This window comes from Anticarsia gemmatalis, chromosome 19 (genome assembly GCF_050436995.1).
Source record: "Anticarsia gemmatalis isolate Benzon Research Colony breed Stoneville strain chromosome 19, ilAntGemm2 primary, whole genome shotgun sequence".
Classification (NCBI taxonomy): Eukaryota; Metazoa; Arthropoda; class Insecta; order Lepidoptera; family Erebidae; genus Anticarsia; species Anticarsia gemmatalis.
Window position 1 is genome coordinate 9,550,077 of NC_134763.1, and position 20,843 is coordinate 9,570,919.

The 20,843-nt window shown below is 34.0% G+C and overlaps 1 protein-coding gene and 1 long non-coding RNA gene across 4 annotated transcripts in view; one reads left to right on the forward strand and one right to left on the reverse strand.

Annotated features, from left to right (window-relative positions):
- Window positions 1-20,843, forward strand: part of LOC142981170 (uncharacterized) — a 180,676-nt gene that overhangs the window by 158,201 nt on the left and 1,632 nt on the right. Inside the window, exon 1 of one of the 2 annotated variants that reach the window (XR_012959923.1) lies at window positions 11,279-11,336. The exons of the other annotated variant lie outside the window; for it this stretch is intronic. This is a non-coding gene — a long non-coding RNA (uncharacterized LOC142981170). Of the gene's footprint in view, window positions 1-11,278; window positions 11,337-20,843 lie in introns of those variants that run through there. 2 annotated transcript variants of the gene reach the window in all.
- side-VII (sidestep VII transmembrane protein) overlaps window positions 16,614-20,843 on the reverse strand; it is a 306,643-nt gene continuing 302,413 nt past the window's right edge. Inside the window, exon 17 of one of the 2 annotated variants that reach the window (XM_076126877.1) lies at window positions 16,614-20,605. In XM_076126877.1, coding sequence (XP_075982992.1) covers window positions 20,399-20,605 — 207 coding nt within the window. In that variant the 3' untranslated portion in view covers window positions 16,614-20,398. Of the gene's footprint in view, window positions 20,645-20,843 lie in introns of both variants that reach the window. The other variant, XM_076126876.1, reaches the window with a different exon arrangement.

The window sequence follows — 20,843 nt, forward strand, 5'->3', positions numbered from 1 at the left end:
TTAAATTTAATCTCAGTAGGTACAACAATAAAATCAAATCATTGATCAATAATAACAATGAATTGACAAATGAACGTAGGGATTTATTATTAGAGTTAGACACCTGTAGCGAACAACTTATTTCAAGTAAAGTGTTGTATGAAAAACACACTCAGGACTTGAAGACATCAATCACCACTTTACAGGATAGGTTATCTCAAATGACACTAGACTATGAACAGGAGACTAGAGACTATATACTCAAATATGATGAGATTGCAAAGGTTGGCAAGGAAAACTTAGAACGTGTCTTGTCATTGTATAATAGTTCTCGCTGTTCACAATGTTCTCAGGCTACTTCACTTACTAGTGATTTAGAGTCACAGCCCTGTACTAAGCAGTCCCAACATATGACTAGTGGTGCAACACTAAAACATAAGTTGAGTTTTAGGCCAAACCAGAATAGTTTTAAGTCAAGCAGAGCATTAATGTTCTCAGATAGGATAGGTATTGGTTTTGGATCACTTTTAAATAACAATATTAACTATAAAGTGACCAACCACTGCTACCAAAACCTTAAGTTAGGCAGAATAGTGGAAAAAATCCAAACAATGAATTTAGATGTAGACACTCCAATCATTCTTATGATTGGTAATAGTTTAGGTTTAAGAAAGGCGGACATTATACATAGTATTAGTAGCTTATTAGAAATTAATTCAGGAAAAATAATAATATGTGCATTCCCCTACTCTGACTCACTATCTGAGAATGAGAACCGACAAATTCACAAGTTGAATGCTATCTTACATTTGATAACAAGTCATCATAGTGATAGACTATTGTTTTTTGATACTAATAAATTTATTAGTAATTTTTATTTAACTAAAGAAAGAATGTTTCTTTCTTGTAAAAATCGACATATAATTGCTAGTTTGTTAGCATATAATATTAACTTAGTTATAGGCAATATAACACAACCTAGGTTTAAGGACGAAACAGTATTGTCTAGTCGCTTTACTAACAATACTGTGATTAATATTATTGATAATTTAGTTTGTAAGGACACTGTTACGCATAATGTAACAAAGCACAACAATAATTTAAACGCTTAAGCAAGACAACGGATAAACAGGCAGGTTTTCTGAACGTAGTACACCAAAATATACAAGGTTTATCCGGCAAAGAATTAGAGATAGAATTATTTTTGAAAAAACACGACACACACGTATTTTGTGTCACCGAACATTGGTTGCTGTCGCACCAATTAATATTTAATAATCAATATTATTCTATAACAAGTGCATTCAGTAGGAAGAAGGCAATACATGGAGGGTCAATGATCTTAGTTAGCAACGACATAAAATGCAAAGAACGTAAGGATATAGTTAGCTTGTCAGTAGAACGCACTGCCGAAGTATCTTGTGTAGAACTCGAGCAGCATGTTATAGTATGCATATACCGTCCACCAATGAGTGACTTCAGTTTGTTTGAAACTATAGTTGAAGATATATTAAAGCGTTTAAGTGTTAGTAACAAGTATGTGGTTGTCTGTGGTGATTTTAATGTTAACATATTGGAGCAGTCCATCACTACCACCAGACTGATTACTCTTTTCAAATCATTTAATCTAAAACATCTTTTTAATAATCCAACTAGAATTACCGAACATTCGGCCACATGCTTGGACAATATGTTTAGCAACTGCGTATGTCTAGACAGGGTCATAGTTAACGATTTAACGTCAGACCACTGTGGTCTGAACGCAGTCTTCTCTAGGAAGAATGTTATCAAATCTAACACGATAACTTTTAGACCTATTACACACAACCGCTTGACATTGTTTAATCATGAGGTAGCCGCCAAGATTTCCAACATTGATATTACTCAGAATGACCCAGACGATCTCTATAAATCTTTGTTTAGCGTTATTGAATCTCAGTTTAATACGATTTTTAAAGAAAAAACGATCGCTAAGGAAAACACAAAACTGAAATTTTGCGATTGGGCGACTGTAGGAATTTACAAAAGTAGAGCTAGGATGTATGAGCTGTATGCCATGAAACAATACAATTTCAATCCAGGTTTTCTTGAATATGTTAGGAATTATTCAAAAATTTTTAAAAAATCTTGTGCTGCTGCTAAGTCTTTGTATTTAAGCAACAAGATTAAAAATTCCAACAACAAAATAAAAACAACTTGGAATATTATTAATAATGAAACAGGACGATCAACACCACCTGATTACGACTTCGAATTAAATGTTAACAATCGGGTTATTACAGATAGCCTAGGCGTAGCTCAAACATTTAATAATTATTTTTCTGACATACCAGTCATTACGACTAGTTCCTTAAATTCCTCTACCGCTAAAGCAGAATCATTACTTAGGAGCAATGTGAGTCAGTGCAATGTCTCATTTTATTTTAAGTATATAAACCCCTCTGACGTAATCAGAGTATTCAAGTCGCTTAATTCCAAAAATACTGCGGACTTGTGGGGTATTTCTGTCAAGTTACTTGAGAGTATTATCGCTGAAATAGCACCTCATTTAGCTGCAACTTTTAATCGATGTGTAGATGTAGGTGTGTTTCCTAATTTAATGAAACACAGTAAGATAATTCCCCTGTTTAAAAACGGATGTAAAACTGAGCCCAGTAACTTTAGGCCAATATCCATCTTGCCTGCTATTAGCAAAATATTTGAAAGGGCTATATTAGAGCAACTAGAAAGCCATTTCAGTTTGTATAATTTACTCCACAGCAAACAGTTTGGCTTTACAAAGGGTCGATCTACCATCGATGCAGGGGTCACACTTATTAGGCATATTTTCGATGCTTGGGAGATGTCGCAGGATGCTATTGGGGTATTTTGCGATCTCTCCAAAGCGTTTGATTGTGTTGACCACAATACTCTTTTATATAAACTTAAGTACTATGGAATTGGCGATGTGGCACTTGACTTACTTGCATCCTACTTGTCTGAGAGAGTGCATTATACAGACATAAATGGGTCAAGATCCACTGGATCTGCGGTTAGTCTCGGGGTACCACAGGGCTCTATCCTTGGTCCGTTCCTTTTTCTGGTTTATATTAATGATTTGCCACATCAGGTACAGGATCTGTGTGATATCGTACTATTTGCTGATGATACGTCGCTTATATTTAAAGTAGATCGTAAGAAAACTGATTTTGACGATGTAAATGGTGCTCTTACACAGGTTCTCAATTGGTTTACAGCCAACAATTTGTTGTTAAATTCAAGGAAAACCAAATGCATTAGATTTACCATGCCCAACGCTAGGAATCTAGGTACGAACGTAGTTCTAAATGGTGAGGTATTAGAAATGGTCAATTCCGCAACCTTCCTAGGTATAGATTTAGATAATAAGCTCCAATGGGGCACCCAAATAACAAAGCTCGCGGGCAGGCTCAGCTCCGCAGCCTATGCGATAAGAAAAGTAAGACAGTTTGCTGGTGTAGATGCGGCAAGACTGGTTTACTTTGGTTATTTTCACAGCGTTTTGTCCTACGGTATTCTACTTTGGGGCAGAGCTGCTGATATAGACACAATTTTCGTAATTCAAAAAAGAGCAATTCGCGCTATTTACGGCTTAGGAGCGCGGGACTCTCTGCGGGATGTATTTGGGAAAATAGGCATACTGACGGTGGCATCACAGTATATTTTTGCGAATTTGATGTTCATCAAACAAAACATAAATTCGTTTGCTAAGAATAGTGACATTCATAACATTAATACCAGAAATAAGCACAAATTAGTAGGTCCCTGCAATAGATTGCAAAAAGTACACAACTCATTTGCAGGTCTTGGTGTTCGGTTGTATAACAAACTCCCTAGCAGTGTTATGGATCTTCCCCAACAAAAATTCAAAGTAGTTGTTAAAGATCATCTTATTAAAAGGGGTTATTATAAGGTTGACGATTACTTAATGGATAAGAAAACATGGGATTAGTTAGTTACGCGTTCTACAGAAATCGAGATTAATATCTATATATTTATATATACATCTTTGCATTGTATAAACATTAATCAGTCATTTCAACTCTGTAACAGAGAGGTATTGCACGAGTCTCAGTGGTATTCATTTTTCTTTTTTTTCATTGAAATGGTGGGCTCCCATGCCAAGGTTCGTCATGCTCACTAAAATGTCATTGCTTGCGGCGGCGTCGTGTGCCGGGTCACCCCCTTCCCTCTAATATGTGCGAAGGGGGTGATGGCTGGTCCACGCGTCATACTCGTGAACGGGTGCTGCTTGGGGTGACTGGTCGTCCTGGGTGTGGTGACTGCCATAAAATTTTTTTTTTTAAGCAACTACGTTTCACTAACTGTACTTCCTTTACCACAGTATGCTCTTGAAATGCCTCTTATGATTTCATTTATATTATTATGTGGGTAGATGCTCCCATCATGCTTCCAATACTATTTATATCTTGTTTATTAGCACCTTAATATATTGATTTAATTTATGTTATGACCAAAGTGTGTTCGGTAGTGTTGGTAGGTAGCAGCTACTTACATCATCAATGTTTTATACCAGCATAAATATTGTTAAAATCATTTGGCGATTAAAAAGAGTGGCCAGGAGTTTCTTGCCAGCTCTTCTCATTGGCCCTACCTTCCGAACTGGCGGTAAATTCACTCTCTGTATCATTGACTATCATAAGCGTCAGCACTTGACCTAAATGAATAAATGATTTGATTTTGATTTTGATTTTGATTTTGATTATTTTGCCCAATAACGGGACAAATAAAAAAAAATATGATTTTTTTATCGCTAACACTATTCGACATCTCTCCATGAGCTGTGTAACTATCAGTTAGAGCCTCACTAGGACGCCATGGCGGCGTTGCTGGCTACTTATCCAAGCAGTTAATATTGAAATGTATGTCACCTAACTCACGAGGCGACGGTGTGGCAACGTGACATTTCAATACCAACTGCTTGGATAAGTAGCCAGCGACGCCGCCATGGCATCGTAGTGAGGCACTAAGAGATAGTTTCACAGCTAATGAACTAAGAGAAGCTTTCAGGATTGTAAAACAAGAGCATTTCTAAACGTGTTGTTGACAAAAGCGCAGTATTAGCAATGTTAGGTAATGTGACAGCGGCGCTACAAGTAGATAGATACAATAATACCTTTTAAGACTAACTCCGTAGATACGCGCCAGCTGAAAACCGCTTTATCTTTTCCTGACCTCCGCCCGTGTGGTATGTAGCTGTTTAAAATATTTTCTTAAGTTTATTAAAAAGTGTAAAATACGAAATATAATGTGTATCCGTTTTAATTTCAGATCTTTTATATCCGCCTAGACCTATGAAAAAAAGGCATTTTGTTTAAAAAATGCAATTTTGGCTACAAATCGTTTAGGCAAGGTATCATCTTGAATGATGATTACCATTGATAATATTATTTAGGAAAATAATTCAAGAAAACCCTCAAACTTCTGTATTAGTCGTATAATTTTTCCTTTATTTTAGGAGTTTTGTCAAAATATTATGATTATGACGCTCTACAAGAAAGTAGAGCGATATAATCATAATATCTACGATACTTCTTGGATAACAATAATGATTCAAGCAAGATAATTTCACGGTATTTCGCAACGACATACACAAGTTAACACTAGTATTTTAATACAACCACTGCATTTGCAAAGACATTCTAACTAAAACAGAATGTTCTAAAATAAACCTTTAAAATCTACAGCAAAAAATATTATTCTTTTTAAAGTACCTGTACACAAACAGGCACTTACCTCCCCGCGGTCCATACCTGCACCGACCACGGACCTTCATTGTGCCAGTGACAAACTACATCAGACGTTTAATAAAAGCAACGTTGAGAAATGTACGCCGGCCGGCCTTTGTACCGCCATTTGTAAAATACGTAGAATAAAACATTTTCTAAGGCCTTGCGTAAACAAAGATAAAAGGGATTGTCTTGTTATATTTGAGGTTATTGCTTTAAAGAGTTATTGCAGTTTTCATAGGTTTTATTTTAGTGATAGACATACAGAATACCGGCGTTTGATAACTCTATGGGAACAAGTTTCCACAAGTAAAGCCCTTTAATCTACATATATGCTTTGATTGATTCGCTCTTTTGTTGCTTAATTATCTGATCAGTAGCATAACGTATGTTTTATAATAACGATTCTAAGTTTAATGGTCGTCGTGGATAGTAGCGCGTTCTTTACAATCAGATCCATCGAGTATCGAGAGTTTGACATTTAAAGTGTACGGCAAAAATAGTTACTACGACGCCCACTAGAGCCGTTAATCAGATTTTCATACAAAATTCTCGATAGCTAGTCGGTTGATACTCGATAGTAGTAGAAAATTGGGCTACAGGAAAACATAAGAATACATGTACTTCGATAGCAGTTTAAAAAGACTGGTCTATCACATTTCTGTTAATGCCAAAAGTATCAAGCCTGTTTTACACCTTACGTATCACACGCTTTGGCCGCTAACCAAAGATAGTATTCGCTATCCTTTGTTTCTTTTTTAAAAATACCGAAGCTCAATGCAACCAACCATTCTCACCACAAACCACAAAATTATCTGCTTTCCAACAGGTTGCACCAGTCTTTTGCCAACAGTCCAACTAAACGCATTGCCCATCCTCATTTCACTTAACATTTTAAACGATCTAAAATACACTGTCACATTCGTTCATGTAAATAGGAGGGTCCGGGCACGTCACAGTAATAAATGCAAATTGGTCAGCTCTCAATTCAGAGGGAAAGTTTAGAAGCGCACCGAGTTTTGGCTTCGGTGCGAGAGATATTTTTGAGAACACTATTAACGTGACTATCGGCTGATTGGTCGTATTCTACTCGGTTCGGAATAACTTTGGGATGTTGGAGTTTGTGTGGTAGATTACATATGCTGTTTGCATTAAAAATAGGTATAAATATACAACTGCCAAATATGCTTTATGATTCTTTAATATATAATCTGAAGCACTTAACTATTAAAATTGATGAAATTAATAAGTAGATATCTAACTTACATTAAGTAGATCATATGAAATGAAAAAAATAACAAGTAAATATTTTTTTCTTGATGTGTGTTGAGGAAATTTCTGACAGGTGTTTATTTTAGTTTATGAGCTGAGCCATTTGTTATTTTTCATAGTTTTAATGAGCTTGATCTTTGACCTGACTTTTTGTTTTCAAAACACGTATCTTACATCAAAAATATATTTGTATAAACTCCCAAAAACGTTAATTTCTTGCCTAAGAAAACGTCAATAAAGGGTGTTGTAATCGCGATCACGTGCTCAGTAATCCTGTTCGTGGCTCACAAAGGTTGCTAATAGTCATTAGTCGATATCACGCCCGCGGCCCACGCTGTTTTAATCACGGCTAATAAGACCCGTTCCCTGTAATGTTGATGCATTCGAACCGTGACGTCATTAAATGTTATTTTGATTCCGTTTATTAAGGTGGAGGTGATTTGTTTTAATTTTTGGGTGAAGGGGTTAAGGTGTGGAAAGTGGTGTAAGAAAGTGAGTTGAAGTTGCTGAATGACATTAATTGTTGGTTTGGGTGTCTTAAAGAAATGTGTGGGGACAAATTGATACGGAATAATTACAATACGATTATAAAGTTATGTTACAAAATATTTTTGAATAGGTAAGTAGTAGAGTGCAAGTTGCTAGTTCGATTTTTATAGGGAGCGTCCTAATGTGACCATCATATTATGTAGATAGTGTTTTAGAAGTCGGTATTAAATTATATTGTCAAAGAGACTTGAAACTTTTTTGACATAAGACAGTTTAGATTTAAGTTGTATTATATAATTTAAATCCTGCGTTACATGACTTCTTAGGCTACGTTATAGGAAACGGTAACAATGAGGTGCATTCCTTACCGGTTTGATATGGGTCACTGAATAAAACGGCCAGATCTGACCTCGAAGTCAAGTAAAAAATAAGAAAAATACGTTTACTTTTGTTATCCCATTGTTGTTTAAAAGTTTTTTAAGATTCTACCATATACAGCATTTTTAAAATCATCCAATAATAGGTGCTAAAATCGTGTCTTTTTAGACCTTACGAAAAATATGGCCATTCTTTGATCATCATAAAAAATATTCTTGGCAGATCTTCTGCTTGGACAGAACACAATATAGTCAAATAACAATAATTCAAGGTTATTTTAGTAGCTACAATACTATAATACGTACAACATGTAACGTTACCTCTCGAGGCAAACAGACTGTATTGGACGCGTCGGACGTTACCTCCGGCTACAGTAATGTATTGACGCTGCAGTCACAACTAAATGTACGCGGTTATTGGCAGATAGATGTATTGTATTGTTTGTACTGAAACTTGTCTTCTGTAGCACTTGTACTCGTTGAGCTATTTCCTACTAAAGTCTTTTAAACAGCCGAGTAGCTATCGACAAACGTTATATGAAAACCTAAACAGCGCCCCTAGCGTATTCCACGAGAACTACTTTTTTTTGGTAATTTCAAATGTCAAAAGCTCGCTTCTTAATAGTACTGAGTGCAGGAAATTGTGCTCTAAGTAAGACAATATTATTAAATTACATAGTAACAATGATTCAGTAATATTTTAGTAACCCCTACGTACAACATGTAACGTGACAGTTAGGTCTCGAGGCAAACAGACTGTATTGGACGCGTCGGACGTTACCGCCGGCTACAGTAATGTATTGACGCTGCAGTCACAACTAAATGTACGCGGTTATTGGCAGATAGATGTATTGTATTGTTTGTACTGAAACTTGTCTTCTGTAGCACTTGTACTCGTTGAGTTATTTCCTACTAAAGTCTTTTAAACAGCTGAGTAGCTATCGACAAACGTTATATGAAAACCTAAACAGCGCCCCTAGCGTATTCCACGAGAACTACTTTTTTTTGGTTATTTCAAGTGTCAAAAGCTCGCTTCTTAATGGTACTGAGTGCAGGAAAATCTGCTCTTAGTAAGAAATATTATCAAATTACATAGTAACAATGATTCAGGAATATTTAAGTAACCCCTACGTACAACATGTAACGTGACAGTTGCCTCTCGAGGCAAACAGACTGTATTGGACGCGTCGGACGTTACCTCCGGCTGCAGTAATGTATTGACGCTGCAGTCACTACTAAATGTACGTGTTTATTGGCAGATAGATCTATTACATCGTTTGTACTGAAATTGTAGATCTTGATCCTGTCTTGTAGCTAAAGGTAGCGTTACAATGTAACCAAGCCGCTTGTATTATCCGTTGAAAGCTCTTCAAAACATGTAAGTGTAACTACTTTGGTAGTCTAAATGAAAATGCAATTCAGAACCATGAGTTAGTTTTTCAAACCAATTTCAAGTGATTTGATTGATAAATTAGAAAATATTGACAGTATCGTTGAGAATAAGCGACTTTATTGAATTTCTGAATGCATAATTGCGAGAGAATTATGTGTTTCTTCGGATTTTTGCAAAATTAGGTGCAGAAAATAACTTTATCGTATTGTATCTAAATATAAAAAATAAGATAACTGCAGGCCATGTAGATATGCGTGGTAAATCTATTAACACAATACAGTAGCTCGATTCTGTACTACTATCGACTACCGACAACCGAATTGTCATCGAGAAATTTTGTATGAAAATCTGATCAGCGCCTCTGACGGGTGTCGTAGGAAACATTTTGGCAGTACATTCTAAATGTCAAATGTCGATAGCTAGCCGGTTGTTGGTAGTCAATAGTGGTAGAGAATCGAGGTACAGGTACGTGGCAGTTAAGAATAGACTAGATATAACTATAATAGATTTACACAGAGTATCTAATGCAGGTACAGTATTGTTAGTTGAAAGCGATCGCGGCGCGATATCGCGTACAGCGCACATGAATACGATGTAAACGCGTTACGTGCGCAGCTAACTGATGTCCGACAGATCAACGATACTACTTCTATTATAAATATCTATTGAAAATTCAATATCTATACTTATCTAGAATTAATCTTGTGTCGCGAGGATTTTTACAAACATACAAACAAAGGGCACAAGGCACAATCAGACCCGAAACAATTATTTGTGGATCGCACAAATAACCGTTCCGTGTGGGAATCGAACCCATGACCTCTGGATGCGCTGGTAGCAGCGTGGTGATCACTTTTCCCACTGCGCCACGGTTGCCTATTCCGGCCGTCTTCCGTCCGTAATACTATACTTACATGCAAAAGTAGACCTATCTTTTTGTCATGAGCTTGTTTGCACGAAAAGCATGGTTAAATCCCTTTCTTATTCCGAAATTTAAAAGGCCATGTATGATATTAGTTGTAGAAGTTTAAATTTTAAAATCTGACGATAAAGCTACACATTAATAATAGTCACTGAAAAGTTGCACTTTGTTTTTCAGCGATACATCAAATAAAACTACTTTACGTAGGTGACTTTGCCCGACTGGAATCGAAAAATCTTTACTAATTTATATACCCTTTCTGTAGTATTTATTGAAATCGTTTCAACAATTTAGTTATACAAACACACAAACCTAGTAATATCAAACTAAAATCACGAAATCTATTTATAAACATACATTATCCTAACATTTGTACACCATTTCGTATTTACGTGTCCGAACAATAAACGGTTACGTTCAATGAAAACTATATCTGATTCGCTTTGTGTCATGTTATGTGATTGTGTGACTACAAAGGACTAATTAAATACTAATTAATTTGCTTAGATACGTGAATTATGATGTAAATTGTATTATTGTAATTGTGAAATCGACAGGTTACTAAAGGGATAGTTATACTGGTGTGAAGATAAGTATAAGATTTTTTTTAAAGAACCAAAACATCATTTTCGTTTTGAAAGTTTCACATGAAATTTTATAAGGTCCTTTTTGTCTCTTATTTTTTTGAAATATTGTTGAGTAGTTGTTGAGAAGTTGAGTAGTTGTTGGAAAATACTGTAGCAACAATTTATTGAATATTTTTTTATGAATTAACATTAATTAATTAACGAATGAGTTTTTTTGAGTACTTCTTATATTTACCCTAAGTTTATTAGCGCAAAAATTTATGACTATTTAGACATATCTTATTAACCTTAAAATACCAACATATTATTATTAAATTCTTCAATTTACTCTTATTTTATTCGAAGGTATATATTACTTGTCGCGAATGCAATCGCAACAAGTAATATATCCTAATTGAATCAAATCAAAATATATAATTTCTGAACGCAGCTATTTCGAAACTAATAATTGGGGGTAGAAAAGTAAATGACATTTAAGAGTACCTTTTTACGCAGCGATGACCCGGACGGCCGGCGAGTCTTAAAGTTCGTGTCCTGATGTAAATCCTGGTGAGTTATTATAACAAATTTATTTTATAAATCGATATCTGTGATGTGTTCATCTGCACTGTTTGCATAATGTGTTTTCTTCTTGTGCAATTATTTGAATCATTGTCACCATACAGACCCTAAATCAGAAAATAAAATCAGATTGAATTAAACATTTTGTTTATACTTCTGTATCTATAAGACTTAGCGCACGTTGTTGGAACTTTCATTGTCTCATTGGTCCTAATCTAATTCGCTGACCGTTTATGAAGGCTAATCGCATGTTTGTAATAACCTCAAAAGTCTAAAACTATTATTCTTTATAGTACACATGGGCATTTATAGGAAAGTATGCATAGCCTATTCGCAATCTTGAACATTGGGTTCGCGACACAAATTTAATTAAAAAATATCTTAGACGTTTTGGCTGTCGTAGCACAACACCGCTACACTATTCCTTTAAGCACTAAAACTAGAAAATAAACGCACACATTACCTAGGTTAGCTACAATTACTCTAGTTAATACCTTAGTAAAAGCAAGTTGTACGAGTTTTTCACTATAACTAACTTGTAAACAAATTACCCCTTTCATGTGTAAACTTTCAAGTACTTTAGTTAAGATGATAAATTTATAAATAAAATAAAGAAAAAATCTTGGTATAACGCTTAACTGTGACCCATCTGGGCATAGCGTATGGTAATATAACTTATACTTTTCTTTGGTCTCTGCCTGACTCTGTGGAAAAAGCATGATTTCATGTATCTGTGTTACTTATGTGTCCTTTCCATTCCATTTGGTATGATTCCGAATCATGTCCTTGGAAAATGTGCTAAGGTCTGTTCCTCGACCTTCAAAATATCGGTTTAAAATAATAAATAGAACAAAAATGTTTAAGTAATTAAGAAAACGTAAGTTAGTGATTTTTACTACTGTTGTTTGAACTTAGTTCTAACACAAGATTTCTAGTACTTTGCTATGTGTTCATAGAAAATAATGTATGGTACATTTTAATAGTAAAAATGTTATTTGTATGAAGTCACTGCTACAGAATACATATATTTTTCTTCCTCAAAAAGGCTTACTACATTCTGATTCGGCTAAAACACACGATAATATACGTTACTAAAATATTTCCGTCATAAACTCGAAAAAGCCTGAAGCCATGAAAACCTTACGCATACACCTATCACGGTTATCACACGAAGAAAAATAAACAAAATAAAATTTACGATTGCCAAGGCCCGCACTGACTCCACAAAAGTTCTTTTGTTTCGTGCCTTACCTGTGAAAAGCAGTAAATAAATGCAAATTGCTGGAAGCACTCTCTTTACCCCCTACCCCCCTCTTTGCAGCCCTCTCCCCTCTAACACCCTTGCTACCTCGGACCACTGAGGGCAGTTCGAACATTCCCGTGAATGTTTAAGTATTCGATGCTACACTGAATTTGCTGTTTGAATTAGTGATTAGAGTGGGATTAAGGCAAAATGTTTGTTCAGTTATCTTGTTATCTTTAAAACATGTACCAAGCAGCTGGAATTAATATTAAATAAATGTTCGCATATCCATAAATGTTTGATATTAAATATTTTCGATAAATGTAATGTAAGTTTTGCTTCAGTGAAGAAATACTGCGTAATTTCGAATTAATATTTATTTTACGGTGAAAATTCAAGTCACTGTTATTCAATTTTATAATACCAAGTCTAGACGTAAAAATAAGCAAATTTATTGTTGAATATTTTATTTGAATATTAGTAGAATACTTTTACATAGTTTGGCTTTATTTACACAGTTCATACATACATAACGTCACGTGTTCTTCCATAGAGGTAGGCAGAGAACAGAGAAAGCTACTTGGCTTCCTTGCTTTATTCACATCCATACATTCTTATCATTCAAGACCGCGAGTTACGAGTACAACGTACTACTGTCCTTTTTGTAAGACATCACCAATATGATCTGTATACTCGTATACAATATATTTAAGCATTAACGGATATTGATGAACGACGTAGGTAAATGGGGTTTGACCTTTTCAATAAACGCTTCATGCAATTTTGAAAAGGTCATTCCTTATACCTTTTTCATAGATTTGCTATTTTTTAAATAGAATATTAATGACCCGTTTCACTACTACTGTTAGTTTATTAGGTAGAATGTTGACAGATTTTTAATACATGTACGTGAGCTGCAAGCTGGTATATAATACTAATTATGTAATATAATAATGGCCCGTTTTAATTATGTAAGAAACTGAATTATTCTAGGATTTTTTTAATGAGTTCCTGTTTCTCATTATTATAGAAAATGGATTTTTGGAACAAAAACAATACACAATAAAAAAATACCCGTACATATTACGCTTTTTTCGTAACTAACATTTTTAGCAAACGACTCTCTTACTTAGCGCGATTGGGCTATTTTTTGTTTCTAAGCAATCAGGAAAATAGGCAGACCTAATGCGTAAACATTAACGCGAGTGTGGTTAAAAGGGTGTTGGAAGTGTACTCGTAAATTCTGACCAAACGTAACGGTGGCAGTATTGAAAAGCTTAGCGAAAAAATCTTGGACATTGGTTTTTTACCTAAATATTGTTGCGATCAGGTGTTCGCGACTTGAAGTTGAAAGCTGGTAAATGTTTTTGATTGGGATAGTTTAACGTATCAGGATTTATATATTTTACTGAAAGTATGCAATTTTACAGATATTCGCTATATCTATAAAATGAGCATGCCTTCAGAAAAAAATACTTCAGTGATGATTATGACGATATATAAATAATGGGTGATAAAGATGTTTTTTTTTGTTGTGGTTTGTTGCCAAGGTAACGGTCTCATAACTATATAAAGTACTCTAATTAAGTATAACATTCATTTACTCTGCAATAAGTATAATTTTAAGCATTAAAGTGTAATCAGTAGAGAAGATAGGTAGATAAATATGTAAAGATCCTCGTACTAAGCCCACTAACGAATGCACAAACGCGATGCAAAAAGTGCACAAAATTAATCACACTGCCGAGCAGCGACTGATTCAATGAATGAGTAATCCGATTAGTTCTAAGAACACGTACAGTTGTGAGCACAAATGTGTGTACACTGACACATTTTCATACAATTAAAAATAGGCAGTTTATTTAAAAAGCATACCGATATGGCTATAAAATTATGAATTCGATGATACTTAGAGGGGCACATTTAATACATACATATTATATAAAATCACGCTTTTTTTCGTATATAGGTAGAGTCAAGAAAGGCTCTCAGTACGATACTTACAAACTACCTTTGCTCCATTCACATCCATACATCTTGTAATATAGGACCGCCTGTCACGAGTATTACGCACCTGACTCTTTGGCAAGACATAGACGATATGATCTGTACCTCGATTCTGTATATTCGATACTAACGTCACGCTATCGAATACCATACATTGCTATCGAGCAACTCGTTAGGAAACCGGCAGCAATCCGGCAGAGAATCGCGAGCTATCGAGTATCGATAACTTGACATTTAGAGTGAGAAAAAGATTCGTTCTGAAAATTTGTTCTTTAAATAAGATTATATTGGTAATAATTGTGTATTAACTAATTTTAAATATATTATATAGTGGATAAAAAATAATCATGAAAGGTATTATATCTCATAAATAATAATTATAGTCTATTTTAAACGGTATTAGTAAAAATAAATCAATAATATAAATGTTGTTCAACGAAACATTATCAACACAAAAAAAGAATCAGCGTCTTTTTTTTTCTACGTTGAAGCAAGCAAAGGAGACAATACCTTTTCAGCCTCGTTGGCCTCGTCTTCTTAAAATTATCTAATATAGAATATTTAAATAATTTATGAAAATTAAAAATGGAAAGAATATTTTATTTCGAAATTCGAATTTCGAATTGCCCTTAAGTGCGCTCCAGCAAAAAAAAATAATTTATTTAATTTAATTTTATTTTAATTTTTGGTGGAAAATGGCGCCATTGAAGAACATAGTTGTTGCAAAAATCCGCTAGGGGCGCTGATCAATTTTTCATACAAAATTTTTCGATATCGAGTCGATAGTCGATACTCGATAGTTGTACAGAATCGCGGTACAGTATATTTCTTTCTAGGCGTCTCCTTTGACATATTTAATTTGAAGTAGACAAAACTAGAAGCCTTATTAATAACTGGTAATTTCTCTTCCTTGTTGGCTCCTAATAAACGCATTATTTGGTGATTATTATACTCACGTTACTTGTATGGATTTATATTTGCCATAATATTTTAGGTACTTACTATGTTAATGTAGCTCCGTTTCGGATGTACCCAACGTGACCTCTCTGTAACCTAAACACACAAATTATTCTGGAACTAAATATATGGAAAAGTAGTTAAACGGTCGTATGGAGAAGTAGTTAAACGATTCTTCTACTTTAATTCAACAAACTTTTAACTAAAAATAGTTCCCTTTGTTCTAAAATTCACCGTCTCCCAAAACTCCATACATTTTTCCCCCAACTACAAACTAAACAGCTTGACTCGCATAGCTGCTATAAAGGGGCAACCACATAATAGTTTGAGAAACTCTAAAACTTATAGAGTATGCGTCAAGTTCAGCTATTCTCAAAGTTCTATCCCCTCTTTTTTGGGGGAATACCTTCGCAAATTGTTTGCAATCAAATGTGTTTAGTGTCTTTGTTGAAGTATTTACTTTGACGAGAAGTATTCTTAGACTGTTATAATGCTGTTAAGTTTTGTTTTAAGGTAATTTTAGTTTTGACTCATGTGATATTGAGTTTGGATAAAATAGACTTATTAATTTCGAGTTACGATGTAAGTTTCCTATTGAATACGTAAAAGTTTTGTTTTGCAAATGTTTTGAATTGAAATTGGAGTTAGAGTTAAAATTTGAGTTAAGTGTCACAATTGAAATGAGTAAATAATGGATGTGTATAGTTATAGTAGAAAGTTAATGCGTCTCTCGTTAATAAATTACAATGATTTTTTTTTATTCGAGTAAATTTTGAAAAGATAGGTTCCTGTAATTAGTCTTATGTGGTTATTTTGTAAAGTAATTAGTAGAGACATCGTGTCAATTTATTGACACCGAGTAAAGCCCAATGTGACAAAAATAGTACTTACTCATACATAATAATATCGGCATTTTTTTATCCCAAAACTGTCCAACTGCTGGGCAAGGATCTCCTCCCAAAATGAAGAAAGTCCTTAGCCTTTTGTGTATTCTTATCTAGCAAACTCTCTGTAATAAACAGTTTTAAACTAAAGACACAAATAAAACATCAAAAACGAACATTTTCGAATATTTCCATTTATTTTCGTTTCCCAATAGTTTAGTGAAAACATTCCGACAGTTAGAAAGACTCCATTTTAAACTATTTACAATTATTTAACGTACAAACTTAATTGTTTTAATTATAAAATTATTAACTAGCAACAAAACAGGATATTTTATATCCGCTAAAATTAAAAATTGCGAGAAATTTCAAATTATTTTAACTAATATTTTTATTTAATTGAGTAAATACCCATTGTCCATTTCGATGGTTCCCGTCTTAAGAGCCGAGGAGAAATACTTTGTAAAACCTGAACGAGATATTTATAACTTGGTGGTTGGTTAATAACAATCAGGTGATTTTTTCTATTTTCTAATAAAACAAGTTGCTTACCTACAAATTTTCGAATTGCATGAACCTTACGCTTCCAATTACTTTTAACAGCTTTTTTGCTAGACACTTTAGCCATTTTGTACTGATTTTAATATAAAATGAATCAAGAGAAAAATTAATTAGTCGCGTAAAATAATATGCAATTCCGATTGTATAAGTCACTTATGTAAGTCTGTATGACATTAAACATAATACATACATACAACTAACACAATTGAAACGTTATTATTACATACATCGAACTTACACAACCCAATTCCGAAAAAGAAATCCCCAAATTGCACTCAATTCGGTGACTTTAAAATAACATTCAGCAAGTAATGCACTCACAAACTGTCAAGTTCGTTCCCAAACAAATCATGATGATATTCCATTAAATATATTCGGAGTGTGACAAGCAATTTCCATTTAAATCGTTCGATTACGTTACCAATAATTTTCTATTCTATTATTCAGTGGAATATGAACGACTGTAATATTCTCATTATTGAATGAGCTTCAATTACATGTATTTAGCACGTGATAATTATCAATGATAATTATTTTAATGTTAGACCTTCAAAATTATCGTAATGAGGAAATCTTGTGCATAAGTATTTTGGAATTGATCAATGTTGATTTGAAAAAAAAATATCCCTATCAGTAAATCATTAAATTTATACAAAAGTGTTTAAAATAGGTCAAAGTAAACTGAAAAAAGTGTATTCAGGTCTTTATAAACAAAATTTTCTGTCTGAATATATTTTTCACGTCAATTCAGATTTTCGCCATTGATACTTTAAAAATAATCTATCAGACTATAATTATGATAATTATCACGAACAATTTACGTATTTTTGATTCGAATCAATACCAAATGTCAATTAAAACTAAGTTCACTTACTAACACATTACCTTTTTAACCTGCCATCACACTCAATAAAATCAAACCATTTGCAAAAAAAAAGTAGCAGTAAGTCAACTTACCTCACACAAAATCTTCTTAACACAAAATCCGACTCAAGTACATTATAATCTCATATTATGTTCGGAAAAACAATACGCTTTTCCAACTTTGGGCATATAATTTAATTGCTAACTTCTTAGACATAGCAATATCATCTGTCATTTCCAAGAGATTGCTTTTACATGTAATTTAACCACATTCGGTTATCTCGCTCCTTCACAGGTAGGTTTTACAAAGTTATGTACAGTCAGAAACGTGAATGGGTGAACATAATATATTTCGATGTTTGTAGCTTTTAAGGTATTGACACATATTTAAACAATCAAATGTCATTTATAGTTTTTTTGGGATACGTAACAAGACACATTGTAATTTAAGTGCTTCTTTAAGATAATATGCGGCTAGATATGATTTTATGTTGGAATAATGTTCAGTTATAGATGGACACGTAGCGAAACGTGCGCTGTGCGGCATTACCTTTTTTTACTGATCATGCACTAATGCACAATAGAGAAGTAAATTATTGATATCATTTGGGATTCGCAATTCATAAGTTTGCCAATCTGAATAATTTTTGCTATGGAGATCTACTCTCCTCCCTTCCCCTTTTCGACTTTGTTCACCGATTTTTGTTGCTGACTTTACCCACGGACTTTACATCAAGTTAAGACACAAATAGGATTATAACCATTATAATATAAAACATATTTACATCGTTACTGTATGTACAAAACTCTTAATGGACAAAGTAATATGAACTATATTGTTAATGCCTCAAGACTCATGTTCATTTGTAGTGTCTGCTGAAAACTGCACCTTTAGTGAAAAAACGTCTTATGATGGAGTGAATTTCAAGTAACTTAAGCTCTTTTTGATATTGAGGGTGAATGATAAACGAAAGAGACAATTTTATCTGTCAGAAATTATTTCAAAACCGTTATTTTAAATACAAGTTAGTTAGTACTCAAAATTTAAAACCCATAAATTATAATTTCGCTTATGAAATTACGTTTTTTTAAGTAAAGAAAGAGACGAAATCTTAGAACTGGTAAATATCATTAATTGGCAGTGATTTATCAGAGGTAACTTTGCGGTATTTAAAATTACCCTTATAAAAAAATATCAATATTATTATATGCATTCTTTTTTTAAACATAGATGGCGCTAGTAACCTACTCAATGCGATATCACCGCCATTTATATTTGGAATTGCAAAACTTTTTCAGCAAACACCAAAACGGACACGAATGAGGCGAAAATTATCACATTTCAGTGATTATTTTATAGCTAGAATATCAGTTTTATACTAACTATAATACAGTAGGAAATAGTAGTCCAATCTTCAACACATTTTAACCCCAAACTTTAAACGGTATATTGATATTCATATATCTAGTTACAAATCTGGTTTTTTTATTCTCACAACCATTTATAAACATAAAAATGATAAATTTTCCAAAAAAAAACATCCGTAACCCCATTTTACACTGTTTAACATTTTTTGAGTATAAATATTGTTCGAATTTTATCTCTAGAGTTTACATGTGTTATTTACATTTTAGATTTACAAACAAATTTTTTAACAGAATTTTCAATTATTTTATCCTACCTAATCGGAATTCAACTAATGTTAATATCAAGTACGTGCTAAATCACAGCGATCGAATATTTTTAACAATACAAAAACACATATTTTCGTGATCTGTCTTCGAAAATTGTGTATTTATAGAATAAAACCATTTTTGAAACTTTATCAGAGGCGCTTAGGCGCGCGTATTTGTAGTTATATATCAATTTAACAAATACGAATTATTGCAACAAGCACTTAAGAAAAACATAACAAATTCTTTGACATAACGATATAAAATCACGTAGACAACGAATTATTCTAAATTATCTTTAAGCCTTAAATGCCGTTGACCTTCGAATTAATTTATCTTATTCCAAAAAACCACGATCTCAAGCTTGGTTCATTGGTCACAAACACTGGTTCCAACAGCTAGTTTATTACAGAACATTTTAATAAACGGAGCAGCGAAGCGTTCAACACTTAGACAAAAGACTATTTGTCTCCGCACAGAACAGTGGTGTAATAAAGAGGTTGCCTCTGACGTCATAGCAGACGCCATTTTAATTTTAAACCAATTACGAAACCATCTTAACTTGATACAAATTAGACGCTTTGAAATTTTGATAAAGGATCATTCATGGTATTATATTCTTGATACTCGTGATCTACAAAAGCAAGTACTTGATATTAAAGGATCTTTCATACCAGTAAAACCAGCGTACTGAATATATCCCGTCGTACTTTACTAAAGTAGATTTTCAGCGCGCTGGCTTTACACATAACAGAATCACCTATCAACAAAAACCTAACTCACTAATCACTCGATTTAAAAAAGTTTTTGAGCACTTTCACACGGTCCTATTTACACGAGTCCTATAGTTGCGTAGTCTGTCAGAGCGGGGTGTCGCGGGGTGGGACGCGCGGGGCGTTCGGCGTCGGCGCAGTGGCTATCGGCGCGGGTCGAGGTAACGTGCGCAGATGCTGTAGAGGGATCCCGCAACGGGCGTCGCCTGCGCCGGGCGCGCCAGTAACAGTCGTCCCGCGCGGCAAAGTGCACGATCCCGAGGCAAACCGCGCCGGCGGAGGAATGCCTGCGTTCTGGACGAACAGAACACCATAAGAATAGCCTTCCTCGATCTGGTGAAAAGATATTTTAATACTGGTACATTTGCGAATTTAGTTTACAATTGATTTAAAAGCGAATAACAATTTTGCTGGCAGATAAAATTAAGGACAAATAAAATTAAATAGAATCCATAAAATTATACCACCAAATAGAATCTGTAACAAGTCTTTTCGGTTTTCAAAGACCTACATCTCCTACAATTAGAAAAAG